Raw genomic sequence first — 15698 nt, forward strand, 5'->3', positions numbered from 1 at the left:
CCAATCATGTACAAGCAAAAATGCTGTTTTTTATTTCCTTGCATGTCCCCCTCAGATCTACAGCGACTGCACTTTCAAGTGCACTTGAAGTGCAAAGTGGATTTGCCTTTAGTAAATAAACCCCAATCTTTAGGATCTGACAGGTTCATATTAAATAGAAACTTAGTAGGAGATTATATATTGTTTTATTATAGTTTAGAACAGAATAGGGGAGGATTAGAACATCTATCAATTTCTTATTGCTTTCTGTATCGCTGATGAGTTGTCAGAAAGTGAGAAATAAAAGGGCAGAAAGTGAGAAGAAATGCAACTGCTGACAGCTGTCACAAGAACAGCAGGTGAGGAAAAATCTCCCAGCGGGGACATCTGTCCTAGTGATGTATGTCAAAGCCACAATTTAGCTGCACTTTAGCTCATGTTCCTGCTGTGTCACTAGAACAGGAAGTAAAGTTAAAATCCCACCAATGTAAATTCAGACAGCAAAAAAAAAATTAAGGTAAAGCCTAAGAAAGAGAGTGCCAGAGAAATAATTTCTTTACAGATAAAATTATTTGTTGTTTGCATTGAATAAAAAAGAAAAAAAAAAGAGAAAGGCATTCCAGGAGATTCAAAATACCCCCTTCTTTAGTACTTATAATACGGGTACAATCTGGATAGTGATAGATGTGATTAACAGAAAAATTGCAGAAAAATTTGGGTTCGAGTCATCCTCTACAAAGCAGTGCACTTTCTGCATTTAGTACATGGTTTCAGTTTCAGGGGTCAAGTCCTGGGGAAAAAAGTGTAGAAACTCCCACCCAAGATCCACTCCCCCCACCAAAAAAAAAAAAAAAAAAAAGATACGCTCATATGCACAAACTCTTCAAAAGTGGTATTTTTCATCCAATTTTCGTATTGTGTGTATGAAGCTTAATTGTTAGTACATAAAAGAAAAAACAATTCTCGATAAACATAAATACAGTAATTCTCTGAATAATCAGCATTCATTCAATTGTGCTTCCATGCAAATGTGAACATCATGTTCCAATAAAGCATTGATCTTTATTGGGGAATGTTATTTTGTATATAGTGTGTTTATGTGGTGAGTTTACACTTTTCATTGAACAGAGTTTGGATAACACAGGGTTAAACGGAAAGGTCATAAATTAACTGCACATTATCTGGACAGAATGCTTGGGGAGATAGTGATGTGTTCCTGCTTAGGAGATGTATGTTAGCTTGGGGGGGCTGCAAAAAAGGGGCACCAACACACACTCACTGCTATTCCAACCTAAGCTATTTCCACATAAACTTCCCTCCTGGCATTAAACTTTGCCAGGTATTGTGCTCAGCTTACCACCCCAAACTGATGTTCCTCCCTCAGCTCACCTCTCTCCCTGCATGTCCTGTGAGCAGAATAGCTGAGCTCCTCCTCTGGGTTCTCTCATCATATGGCACTGAAGATAGAGGGGGGGGGATTCAGCGGGAGACACAGAGCAAGTATGCAGGAGACTGGGGGGGGGGGGGGGAGGATGAGGAGACATAAAATCAGGAGGGGCCAGCGGGGAGGAGCGCATCACGAGAGGTCTGACTAAATACAATCTCTTAGCAGCAGGGACCTGATCTACCCATCAGCTAGCGGTGATTGACAGGTAGATCGAAGCGGAAGCTGTCATGGGGCCCCCTACTGGCAATGCCTGAATGGTCAGGTGTGCGGCACTTACTATTGCGAGCTGTGTCGGCGGCTGCTGGTGTAGCACCTGCCACACACCTCGCATACTTCAAAGTCTTGCAGGACAAGGCTGCTAATGTTCCTGTTGTGGAAAAAGTACAGGAACTCCGTTCCCACAGGACTTGAGCCCTGGTCAGTTTGTGTTATCTTTCACCCTTTTGACTTTGTTTGACCCAGATACGGCTTTGTTTCCTTTATTATATGTAGGTATGTGCATTTGTTTTTATGTGATATGAAAAATACAACAGAAACAAACAGGTTACTAAAATAATAATTTTTACTTGCCCCGCACCTTCTCTTAGGGCAGTGGTCTCCAAACTCCGCCCAGAGGACTGGATACGGCCCTTTGCTAGCACTTATCCGGCCCTTGGGGCACTATTCCTCCCACTGACACCAACGCTGGGACCAGTTTCTTCCACTGACACCAGATGTGGGTCATAATTCCTGCCACAGACACTAATAAAAGGGGATAATTCCTCCCAGAGTTATTAATGATGGGGCAATATTCCTCCCACTGACACAGACGGTGAGGCACCATTCCTCCTACTGACACTAGCAATGTGACACTATTCCTCCCACTGACACTGACGATGAGGCACTATTCCTCCTACTGACACCAACAATGTGACACTATTCCGCCCACTGACACCGAAAATGAGGCACTATTCATCCTACTGACACCAACAATGTGACACTATTCCTCCCACTGACACCAACTATGGGGCACTGTTTCTTCCACTGATGTCAGCGATGGGGTGATATTCCTCACACAGTGTACTAATGATCAGCCTGCGCAATCTAAAAATGTATGAACCACAACAAAGATATGTGCAATGCTAGAAAAGTTTCTGGCCAACACCCATAAGTGATTCTAAACTTACTAAACTAAATAACAGAAAATTATGTAGCGCAACTCTTGTATATTCCTTATACTAATACCAATGATAGGGCACTACTCCTCTTACTGACCACCAAGCCTGAGGCCATGTTTATTTTTACCGTTGCTGGGCCCAGAACTATTCCTTCCCCCACTCGCCACAATCCCCACCCCCTTTAAAGTTTGAAAGACCGTGAACTGGCCCTTTGTTGGAAAAGTTTGGAGACCCTGTTTTAGGACAATAAAACCATGTGCATGGCAAGGCAAAGAAAGCTCTGCCACATGCAATGTGGTTGCCTCTCTATGGGTTACTTTGGTTCCCACCTTGCACTGTGAGATGCTGGCAGCAATGCTGACAGGGGGTACAGACAGTAATCCTGTACCAGGCGTGGAGCTAATAGGGTCAGTAGGGGTACCCAGGTTTGGCTAAGGCCGCGTACACACGCGGGGACTGTTCGCTGAAACTGTCCACTGAAACCAAGTTTCAGCGGACAGTCCGCTCGTGTGTGGGCTTTCAGCGGACAGTTTCAGCGAACAGTCCGCTGAACAAGGTTTTTCGGAAATTCCGAAAAACTGTCCGCTGAAACCTTGTTTCAGCGGACAGTCCCCGCGTGTGTAGGCTTGTTCGTCAAACAAAGTTGCGCGCATGCTCAGAAAGGATTTTCACGCCGAAAGTTATAATGCAGTGTATAGGACGTCGTATTTTTCGTCCCGTCGTACGTGCCGTTCACGTCATCGCGCACGGTTTCAGCAAACTGTTCGTCCGTCGTGTGTGGCCATGTCCGTCCATGCTAATTTTGAGCGGACTGTTTGCCGAAACTGTTTGACGGACAAAGTTGGGCGAACAGTCCCCGCGTGTGTACGCGGCCTTAGAAGCAGGATGAGTCAGGGAATGGCAGTCCTAATTCCACCCTATAAGTGACAGGCAATAAGCCTGCTGGATCAGTAGCACCAAGGGCCTAGAGCTGAGTGAGGAAAGAGCTTGGGATGTGATGAAGCATTCATATCCCAGATTATCCTTTCTCTGTATGGAATGTTCCTGGCAACTCTTCCTGCTGTGTTGAGTGCAGAAGGGTAAGTTCAAACAATAGTTCAACAGCTCAACACGTTCACTCTTAGCTGATCCCTGTGATCAACTGACCATATAGCTATGGGGGCAGGGGTAGGGGGGACAGTGCCTGTCTGGTAGACTGTATAGGGCCCTGTCAGGTAGCACCATGATTTGTAATGGCAACCCTCAATGGGGCATTTAGGGTAATGTGAGTTTTGGTTTAGATTTGTTTTTTTGCTAAGGGGTATATTGAAGCATAATTTTGACATGTAGAGTTATCTACTGGCACATTATACCAACTGATGTCGATTTTAATGTTAGGTTATACTCTAGAGACGGATTCAGTTTAATCTAAAAAGAACAAGATCTAAATCCGTGCACAGTCTGACAGAACAAAATGTTCAGATATGCTTCTCCCTTGAATTGCAGCACTTTACCCCTGAGAAAATCACTTCCCCTAAATTCTTGGATAATGAAGATATAACAAAGATGAGGATAATGAGAGCAGCGGCAGCTCCCCCTACCCCTGCGCTGATGTGCTGCCCAGAGCGCCCCTCTCAGCAGCAGCAAAACTTCAGCACACAGCTTGTGAAAATGCTGACCTTGGAGTATGTGGCCCCGTTCAGCACATCGCTGTCCTTCATCCAGATTATGGTCGCTGCTGGTTTGGCGTTGTCTGCATGACAGCTTAAATTCAGCGGGTCTCCGGCACGTAGGCTTATTATCGGACCACCAATAATTACCGGATCATCAGGGGGAACTGTTGGGAAAACAAAAAGGAGATGTGTCACATCAATATTGAACTTGCTTAAGTCCCTGTCTAAAAAGAAATTCTGCAGCTGCCTGGTAAAGATATTTCATGAGCCCCATGCAAAAATGTAAAGAAAAAATGGCTTGGAGTCCCCCGCCCAAAATCTGTACCAGACCATTTTCCCGAGAATGCAGTCTGGCAGGTCAGGAAGGGGAGGAGACAAGCAAGCGCTCCCCTCCTGAACCATACCGAGTCACATGCCCTCAACATGGGTGGCGTGCTTTGATGCAGAGGGACTCTGCCCCCCACCCCAAACCACCTTGTCCCCATGTTAATGAGGACAAGGGCCTCTTCCCCACAACCCTGGCTGGTGGGTGTGGAGGGTCTGCAGGCAGGGGGCTTAGCAGAACCTGGAATTCTACATTGTACCCCTACCCATTCACCCAAAAAAGTAGTGTAGTGTGACAAAAGACAAGAGGCCATTTTTGGCAAGTCCTTTATTAAAATGTCTTCTTCACTCACTTCTCCCTCTGGTCTTCTTCCCCTGTTTGTCTTCTTTCTCCAGTCTTCTTCTGTCTCTGGTTTTCTTCTTTCTACTGTCTTCTTTGTCTGGTCTTCTTCCTCCGCCGCCACTCACCCGTTGCAAATAAAGAAAAACGTCCCTCCTCCGTCGTGGCTCCCCAGCAATTTGTCATCTAACTATGGGGCAGGTGATGCAATTCTGAGACCCTGCCCTCTTGTGACGTCACCACACAGGGCATGATGGGTCCATGACATCACAAGGAGCAGGGTCTCTGGATGATGACATCCGATAGCCATGCCCCATAGTTATACAAGAAATGTCCGAGATTGGAGGAGGGTCTTTTTTTCATTTTCAGCAGGTTGGCGGTGGGAGCGGCAGCGGAGAAAGAGGAAGACCAGACAAAGAAGACAGGAGAAAGAAGAAGACTGGAGGAAGATGAGGGGGAAGGAGAAGACTGGAAGAAGAAGCAGGGGGAAAAAAGACAAAGGAAAAAGCGGGGGAAGAAAATACAATTTTTAATAAAGGACTTGTCAAAAACTGTCTTCTTGTCTTTTGTCACACTACACTACTTTTTTTTTGGTGAACGGGTAGGGGTACAATGTACTCCATACTCATTCATATAGGTGGGACCTTCCTGGCCTGCACCATAGCAACCAGTTGTATACAAAGCCCAAAAAAATATACAAATTGCGGTAAAATCCCAGTACTTGCATTTTGGATGCAGGTCAACCGAAGTCTATTACATGCAAAAGGCTGCATGCTGGGGAATAAAAGTCCCCTTTCCAAAAACACAGAGGCACAAAAATGCATTGATGTGAAAGTGTTCCATGAGAACCCATGTTACATAGTCAGGTTGAAAAAAAGACAAGTCCATCTAGTTCAACCAAAAAATAATAAAAAATACAATCCAATATACACAATCCTATACCCACAGTTGATCCAGAGGAAGGCGAAAAAAACCCAGCAAAGTATGATCCAAATTTTCTATAGCAGGGGAAAAAATTCCTTCCCGATGATCCGAAAGGCAATCGGATTTTCTCTGGATCAATTTTATCAAACCTATAAATGTTATTACCCAGTTAAAATAATGTCCTGCGTTTACTGCAAAAAGCTTGAACAAAAAAAACCCACAATCGTGTGAATGGAGCCTTATGCCCTGTACCCACGACCGGACTTTCTGTCAGAAAAGGTCAGACGGAATCATTCTGTCGGACATTCCGATCGTGTGTGGGCTTCATCTTCATTTCTTTCTAAAATTCTGACAGACCTAGAAATAGAACGTTTCAAATATTTCTGCCGGAATCAGTTCCTATCAAGAAAACTGTCCATCTGTATGCTGTTTCCGACAGACCAAAAACGACACAAGGGAAGCTATTGGCTTCTGGCTATTGAACTTCCCTTTTTTTGTCCTGTCTTACGTCATCACGTTCAAAACTAACGGACTTTCGAACTGACTTAGTCCGTTTGTGTATGGCCAAGTCTGTTTGGAAAGTCAGTTGGAACTCTGCCGAAAGTCTGTCAGCAAGACCATTGGACCTAGTCTGACGGAAAGTCCGGTCGTGTGTACGCGGCATAAGAATGTACTCGGAGGAAGAAAATTGAAGCCAGGAAAGTAGCAATGCTTTCAGTCTCTTGCATGAATAGAGACTAGACTGCTTTAGTCACCATTTGCTGCAGATGCCTAAAAGCTGCTTCCTTTGATAGTTCATCTATTTATCAAGCCCTATTTAACGAGGTCACCATGGAACCCCAAAAATGTGCTGGCAATGTACAAGGACTCTGCTTGAACTATTTATTGAAATACAGTTATTTTGGACTTTGGCAACAGTTTTCATGGGAAGCTACAGTCTAAGCTAAGTTGGCAGAACCTGTCTTTTTACACCCCCAAAATATCTGTGCAAAGCTAGGATAGTTTGTACACTAAACAGCTGCCATCTGAATGGTTGCTAGAGGCAACACAGACACTTCCATTTTTCCAGCGGCTTTACAGTAAACTGCCCCTAGAGAAGGTAAGACATCTGGTACCAGCAGCTAACTATAACAATCCCCTTCGTGTGTAAGGGAAAACAGCCAATTTATTCAGCAAGCCTTTCAATTAATTGGAATATTATGACAGCTATAATAACAGATTAGAAATTCGAATTTCAAGGCTTTGACGTGAAAACAATTCAAGCTATAGAATTGCTAATGTTAAAATTTTTCAATCAAATTTTATTTGACCATAAAATGTTGCAACACATATTTTATTGTGGTTTCAGATCTAAACAATCCAGGCTCATTACCAATTGTATTTAATAATGTAATATACTTCGGCACTAACATATTATTAGTGTAAAAAATGTTTAAGTGCTGTTGGCTTCTTGCTTCCGAAGTCCACCACTCCTGAAATTAATAATACACTTATATGTAATCTTTTCAGAGACATTTAGTGCTTTGTAGTTTCATGATTGGGTTTTTGATGAAAAGAATTTATGGTTTATACAATGTACGAGTATACTTCGATCGTTCTGTTTTCATGACAAAATAGAAAAGGTCAAAAGACACATTCACCTTTTTCACATTATACAGACACAAATGACACATGTATACAAAGATTAGGGGTTTGTGGAAACCTTTTGCTTTATACAATATAGAGACATCATAGATATGCACAGCCTATGGCATTAGCGTGTGCACCCCAAACAGAAGCTTAAACACCCATGATTTTATATATAGATATATATATATATACTGTGTGTGTATCTCTCTCTCTCTCTATTAATATAGATATATATATATATATATATATATATATATATATATATATATATATATATCTATCACAAAAACACAAAGAATGCTTGTCCCTGAAAAGCAGAGATAAAAAAGTAAAAGCAGCACATTTTTTCACATCATTAGACACACAGTTAACCCCTTGATGTTAACCCTTTCCCAGCCAGTGTTATTAGTACGGTGTACAGTATTATCACTGTATTAGTGTCACTAGTGACATCAGTGTCAGTTCGTACCACATTGCTCGCAGAGGGGCACAGTGCCCCCTTACATCAGAGCATGGCACAGTGCCCCCTGACATCAGAGCATGGCATGGTGCCCCTTACATCAGAGCATCCAATGCAATATTCCCAACACACACGTACCTGCACAAATGGCTGTATCTTAAATTGGGTGCTGAAATAACCAACGGCTGGAACCGACTGCAATCATGATGAAAGGGTCCTGCGAGGCTCAGAAACATTGCTTCTATTTATTTTTTTGATACTATGTGATTAAAATTTTGGACCCAATTTTGGAGATCCTAGTGTGCTGGTGACACTTTCTTCTCATGATTACATCAGAACATGGCACAATAGTGCACCCTGACATCAGAACATGGCGCAATAGTGCGCCCTGACATCAGAACATGGCGCAATAGTGCGCCCTGACATCAGAACATGGCGCAATAGTGCGCCCTGACATCAGAACATGGCGCAATAGTGCGCCCTGACATCAGAGCATGGCACAGTGCCCCTTGACATGAAAACATGGCACAATAGTGTGCCCTGACATCAGAGCATGGCACAGTGCCCCCTGACATCAGCACATGGCACAGTGTCCCCCTTACATCAGAGCATGGCACAGTGCCCCCGGACAGAGCATGGCACAGTGCCCCCGGACAGAGCATGGCACAGTGCCCCCGGACAGAGCATGGCACAGTGCCCCCGGACAGAGCATGGCACAGTGCCCCGACATCAGAGCATGGCGCAGTGCCCCCTGACATCAGAGCATGGCGCAGTGCCCCCTGACATCAGAGCATGGCGCAGTGCCCCCTGACATCAGAGCATGGTGCAGTGCCCCCTGACATCAGAGCATGGCGCAGTGCCCCCTGACATCAGAGCATGGCAATGTGCCCCTTGAATTCAGAGCATGGCAATGTGCCCCTTGAATTCAGAGCATGGCAATGTGCCCCTTGAATTTAGAGCATGGCAAAGTGCCTCCTGACATCAGAGCATGGCACAGTGCTCCAGTATGGTAACCTGTCTGCAGATTATTGAGGTACAAATGGGGAGATGCATGATCTTAGACATCTCCATGTAGGGGCAGGACCTGTGCCTCATCAACATCTATGGGCCCCAGACAAAGTGGAACAGGAAATGCCTCTTCATGAAGATCAAGCCTTTTCTTTTTACAGCTGTCTTCAGTGATGATTTCAACACCGTCACTAGGACTAGAAAAGGTACAGGACAGGAAAGGTACCCGGGGCCAGGCTGGACTGTGATGGCTTTTTCTTGAACAAAATAGCTAGATATGCAGTTCTGGTTGATGTGCACATTCATTGGTGCCCAGATGACACGGATTTCACTTTTCAGCACAGCAGTAGTCAGAGTAAACTTATTTTTTTATTTTTTTAAAGGGGATCTCTTTCTTTTCAGCACCAGTGAGTCAGGCTATAGAGTTTTCCGATCACTGTATTCTGTCTGTGACTCTGAATAGCCCCGATACACCACCTAGGGGGAAGGGTACCTGGAAGCTTAATTTGGCACTCCAGCATCTGCGGAGGAAGCTTTGATAGGCTTGTGTCGAATAATGGAGACCCGGGGATGATCTCTGAGGTTAAACTCTTGCTCAGGGAGCATAAATATGACAGGCATGCCTCTTTGGTTCTGGAAAGAGGTTATGGGAAATATCACTCTCCGACCCTTGCAAACAAGGTAAAAGTTAAATCAGTTGTAGGTCTAGTTGACAGTACAGGTTCCTTGATGAAGTCCAAGTCGGGGATCCTGGAAACCGCCAGGTCATATTATGCTGCCCTACTGAGCAGAAGGGACCTCGATTGGGCAGGCATATCAAGTTTTCTGGATTCTATTTCAGGACTGGGAAGTGGCAGTTCTCTTTCGAGTTTGACAGAGATAATCACAGCATATGAGGTGGTTAAGGCTATTGATAAGCTTTCCATTAAGAAGTCACCTGGGCCTGATTTATGTGCATAGGGGGTGTTCACCTAAATACGAAAAGGTCTGGGGTAGATGGTTGGCAGATGGTGAAACGTGTACTTGATATACTCACCCTTCATCTTCTCCTTTCCCTCCCCCCTTTTTCTTTTTTTTTTTTTTCTCCTCTCCCCTCCCTCTCTGTCTCTCCCTTCTTCCTTTGTTTTTTTTTATATATACATATATACTATGTGATGGCTCTACCTCTTGTGGGTAGTTTGTTTTATGCTACACGGTTACTGTAACGTATCTATATATGTGCTATTGTTTTGGCCATGTTGGCCTCCGTCAATTTATGTACCAAGCGTACCTCAATAAAGTTGGCTTTTTCAATTAAAAAAAAAAGAAGTCACCTGGGCCAGATGGATTTACAGCCAAGTTTTAAAAGCACTTTAAGTTTACTCTGGCCCCATATTTGGTGGAGGTTTTTAATGGCTGTCTGAGAAAGGGTTCACTCTCTCCCTCCATGTGACAATCTGCGTTGATTCTTCTGTCAAAGGGTAAGGCTTCTTTGAGAATTGGGGGCCCATTAGCCTTCTCAATGTTGATAGGAAGATACTGGCAAAAATAATTTTCTGGCTTGTATCGTCTGTAGCGGGCAATCTACTTTCCAGCCACCAACACTTTTTCATCTGTGTTAGCTGTCCAGAAGGCCTTGGAGGGGTGCAGGGCTGCAGTCTGGAGAAAGTACTTGCTGGCATTGGATCAGTCTCGGTAATGGAGCAGTATTCAGAGGCATCTGGCTCAAAGATCAATCAGGATAAAAGTGACGTTTTTTGGATGGGTGAGGAAGGCGACAGCTTCGAGCTTCCGAATGTCTTTCCAGACCCCTGACAGGAAATTAAAGTTTTATGCATCAAATTTGGTCCCGGCGATTATGGCTTCTCAAATTGGGGAAGTAAGCCACAAGATGCCGATTCCAAGGTTGCCACCTGGAAGGATTGGGAACTCTCTTACAGGGAAAGGATTGACTTACCCTGTCTCTCTATGCTAGAATCTATAACTGTTTCTTCCAACTGTTATGGGGGAACAAACTGAATCTCGTTAAGAGGTCTGTAACCTACCATCTGAGATGGATGGGTGGCCTAGGTATGGTCAATTGGTGTTTTTTTTTCTCTGATGTTTTTGAGACCTAATTTTGCCAACATGCAGGCAGGGGAACCGCCAGGGTGGGTTGACATTTTTTAGTCCTGGTTTAGACATTTTCTACAAAGCTGGGAGAATGGTGGGCCAGTGAAAAGCCTGAGGGTTCGACATGGTGAGTTCCCGGCATATGTTGCCCCATACCTGAAAATGCTTCGGCAGTGGCGCGTGATGGCGGAAGAAATTAAGTCTCTTCCTAGGAAGGACTTGCAGAGGAGGGTTCTTGAATCTGCCTTTAGAGAGCCACTGGCCTTGAGGGATTGCCCATGCCCTGTTATGAGGGAGGGTCTGCGTTTGCTCAATCTAGAGAGAATCCCTTTAAAGCTTTGGGATTTGGCTTGGCGCTCGTTCCATGGCAGACTATGTAAAGGGCAACCAGAAGCATCGCTCTGCGGAGAACCGTCGTTGTCCGAGAGTGGAATGTGGTAGGGTGGAGGAGACAATGGACCACTTCTTGCTTCAGTGACCCTTCAATATAGAAATCTACAAGCGGGTGGGTGGGGCTCTGGGAATCCCTCTCCTTTCCCGTTTGTGTTATGCGGAGTGGTCTTTGAAACACATCGGGATTTTGATTTTGAGACACTTTTTCTAGTTAGCATAGTAGTCCTTTTCTTCACATGGAATGCAGTGTGTCAGGTCTCCATTTGGAAAAAAATCCTTCCTGTCGAGGTGGTGGTGCACGACATTCTGGGCGAGGTTGGGAAGATTCCGGGTCTTGAGGAGGACAGGTGGTGGCTGGGGGCCTGGACAAAGGCGTGGAGGAAATTCAGGTCTTCATAGCTGGTGTTTGTCAGTCTCTGGGTGTACGGCTTTCTGTCTTTTCACATCCGCTAGATTTTTATATAAGATTGTATTTTTGAAAAAAGGCTGCATGCATGGGTTACATGTGTAATGTTTTCTTAGCCTGAGGGGGTGTTTAGGTGGAGGTTATGGCTTTGTTTAGGTTGAGTATTTCATAGCAAATCAGCTTCTGGTTTATTGGACTCGATTGCAGTGGCTTCTCGCACAGTCCTCCTGCCTATGGACTTTTCATCCTCCTCAAGGAATAACTTTACTTGTTTTGTAAACGCACACATCCCCAGTCTCCCAAAGCCCCCAGCACCGCCACAAGATCCAAGGTTTATTAAATAATCCTCATTAGCAAAAAAATTGGGTTACAATGATTAATGCTGCAGTGGTTCTTTTGAGTGGCAAAACTAGGTAATCCATTAATTAGACACATTCTGGAAGAGAGAGAAAAGACTTGTTCATCTGGATGGAAAAGGTTTCAAGCCTTTACTGTCATATGTGACCACTATGGATTTAAAAAAATTAGAACGCAACTCATTAAAGCTCACCAAATCTTGTTTGTTGATTAGCATTTATGTGCTCTGATAAATAATCCCCTCTAAATATAGCATGGGTCTTGGAGAATTAGACACGGCATCATCAGAAAAATGTGACTAATCTAAAAGTCATAAAAATAAAGAAAAAAGTGTTGGCAAGTGAAAGTTCAGAGAAAAATCGAAACTGGGCTATTTAAAGAATGGGTTTCAAATGGAATAAATGCGTACAGGGTGGATTTGATTTAAATCAAGTTGATTTTAATCACAATTTAAATCACTAGTAAAAAGGCTTGATTTAAATCAACTCAAATTAAATCATAATTTTTGAAAGAGCAACTGTCATCTCTGACCCGCAGCAGCTCCTCCTCTGACCCGCTATTGACTCACTGAAGGTCCCATTTTAATGAGAGGGCTGGTGATGCGACAGTGACACAACAAGGTGAGGGATGTGGCGGCAACAGGTGAGTGGATGCCCGCTAATATGAGCTGCAGTGAAAGATCTGAAATGACAGGTACTCTTTAAAATGTAAGGACTCATTCTTGTTGGTAGTTACAATCTTTAATATTTGCAAACAAAATGAAGGTTTCCTATTTCAAACAATAATCTGTCAGGTTATGCCCCATATACACGAGCAGATTTTCCGTCAAAAAAAAACTTGGATGGTTTTTCCGGCGGAATTCCACTCAAGCTTGGCTTGCATACAAACAGTCACACAAAAGTTTGCTGAACTTTCGACAAGAACGCGGTGACGTACAACACTACCACGAGCCGAGAAAATTAAGTTCAATGTTTCCGAGCATGCGTAGGAATTTTGCGCGTCAGAATTGGTACAGACTATCAGAATTTCCGATCAGAACTTTTTCCGACCGAAAAATTGAGAACCTGCTCTCAATCTTTCGCTGGCTGGAATTCAGCCAGAAAAAGTCTGATGGAGCATACACACGGTCACATTTTCCCACTAAAAGCTCTCATCTGTCTTTTGCTGGCCGAATTTCCGATCGTGTGTACGGGGCCATAAGTAAATATTCCCAAACTGGGTCACTTTTAGCCCTTGTACACACGGTCAGACATTCCGATGGAAAGTGTCTGATCGGACCGCGTTGTCGGATAATCCGACTGTGTGTGGGCTCCATCGGACTGTTTCCGTCAGAATATCCAACGGACAAAGTTTAGGAGCTGGACTATAAAACTTTCCGACAATATGATCCGATCGGACTTTGTCTGACTGTGTGTAGAGAATTCCGATCGGACAAAGTGCCACGCATTCTCAGATCAAATTCCTAGACCAAAGCTATTGGCTTCTAGCCTGAACGTAGTCCTGTCGTAACAAAATAACGTCATGACGTTATGTACGATTGGATTTTCCGACAACTTTGTCTGACCGTGTGTATGCAACAGATGTTGTTGTCGGAATGTCCGACCGTGTGTACAAGGGCTAACAGCCTGCTGCCATTTTGCTTCTCAAGGGAGGAACAAAGCACTTCAAGCTATGTGCAGAAAGATCACAGGATTTATAAGCTGCTTAGAAGGTTTCACTTTCATTTTTACTGCTTGCCCTTCCTCCTCATACTTAGATCCTGGTACAGATGCATTTCTCTTCAAACAATTATACAGTTTGTAGTGTAAATAGATTTGAAAAACAATGGAATAAAGGAATATTCCTGAACTTTGTTTTATCTCATGGTTACTGTGAAATTGTGTGAATACATCAATGCAGTGCATGTTATCTCAGCTTGCAGAGCTTCGATTCATTGAATGAGTTTACCAAACATGTAAATATTGCAGAATATACAGCCTCATGCTACATAACTAAACTCCAATTCATGCTGAATAAGCTCAATTATTAATGTATCTTAAATAGAAAACTAGATAGAACAATGAATCGGATGTGACCTGACACACACACATGACATACAAGGCATGCCTCCATCCCTATATTTAGTTTATATAAAAAAAAAAAAAAAAAAAGGTACTTGGGACATTGAGTGTGGGCCGCCATGCCAAAAATGAAGACAATATCAAAATAAAATTCAAAATCCAAGACAGGGTGTATAAAGCAAGCTGGGATGGCTAGTGGTTCATTTGCTTGATTCAATCACATGGAAGCACATGCAGATTTGAGCCGGCTGATACACATTATTTACAGACTAAATATTGGGTTTAGTTCATTCCCTCATTCAAATTCACTACGAGTCTTGCCTTCACCCTTTGGTATGTTTTTTTATTTGGGTTTAATGTAACATTCCCTTTTTCATGTAATCCCCTTGCAGGAAAACTTAGAGATATCCTCACATTTCCTTATCCTCATATTGCCCATAGGATATCATGCAGGTTATGTGCACACTTATCACACTGGATCATGCTATGACCACCTTGTTGTCTCCTGGGTGCTCTCCTTCGTCCTTGGGGGGGGGGGGGGGTCTTTCCATCTCAACCCCGGGTAGATATTATACCCGGTATCCCCAGCTTTCAGTCCGTGCAGTAAATTATAATTTTTTTCCATCTTGTTGGAATATATATATTTCTTTACTCTCCTTTCATTAGATGGCATCTTTAACAACCAATATGTGGGCGGCACAGTGGTGTAGTGGTTAGCACATTCACCTAGCAGTAAGAAGGGTCGCTGGTTCGAATCCCAACCAGGACACTACCTGCCTGGAGTTTGCATGTTCTCCCTGTGCCTGGTTTCCTCCCACACTCCAAAGACATGCTGGTAGGTCAATTGGATCCTGTCTAAATTGTCCCTAGTATGTATGAATGTGAGTTAGGGACCTTAGATTGTAAGCTCTTTGAGGGTAGGGACTGATGTGAATGTACAATGTATATGTAAAGTGCTGAGTAAATTGACGGCGCTATATAAGTACCTGAAATAAATAAATATGTATTTCCCTTTCTAGTATATTACATGATTATACTCCTTCTGAATGGCTGAAATGCCAACAAACGTGTTGAGCACTACTAGAAGTCCAAAGATACCTGGTTTCATTACGTATTTTTATCCTCTTAAGTATATTTTCTTCATATTGTATTGCATGCTATGAGCAGCATATTTTGGTGTAAGTCACGTGACTACCTATATATTTGATACAATGTTTTTCCTATGAATCTGGTATGAATTTTTGCAAAAATAAATCATGTACTGTAATTGTATTTATTGATATTGTCTTTATTTTTGACATGGCAGGCCTTACTCAAAGTCCCAAGTACCTTTTTCTATAACTATAGATAGATTTTTAGCATTTTATTAAAATAAATGTAATAATAAAACATAAAAAAATAAGACTTTTATCTACCCTGACTTAACCAATACCCAAGTTGCCTAATACTGTCTAAAATCAGAATGCAGGGG

At 43.2% G+C, this 15698-nt stretch overlaps 1 protein-coding gene across 4 annotated transcripts in view; it reads right to left on the bottom strand.

The window, feature by feature from the left end:
- Positions 1-15698, bottom strand: part of KIRREL3 (kirre like nephrin family adhesion molecule 3) — a 1324921-nt gene that overhangs the window by 309681 nt on the left and 999542 nt on the right. For all 4 annotated transcript variants that reach the window (XM_077457844.1, XM_077457843.1, XM_077457846.1 and 1 more), the window contains exon 5: positions 4242-4399. In XM_077457844.1, the coding sequence (XP_077313970.1) occupies positions 4242-4399 (158 nt within the window). The remainder of the gene's footprint in view (positions 1-4241; positions 4400-15698) is intronic.

This window comes from Lithobates pipiens, unplaced genomic scaffold (assembly GCF_037356315.1).
Source record: "Lithobates pipiens isolate NorthernLeopardFrog02 unplaced genomic scaffold, aLitPip1_a1.2 Scaffold_27, whole genome shotgun sequence".
NCBI lineage: Eukaryota > Metazoa > Chordata > Amphibia > Anura > Ranidae > Lithobates > Lithobates pipiens.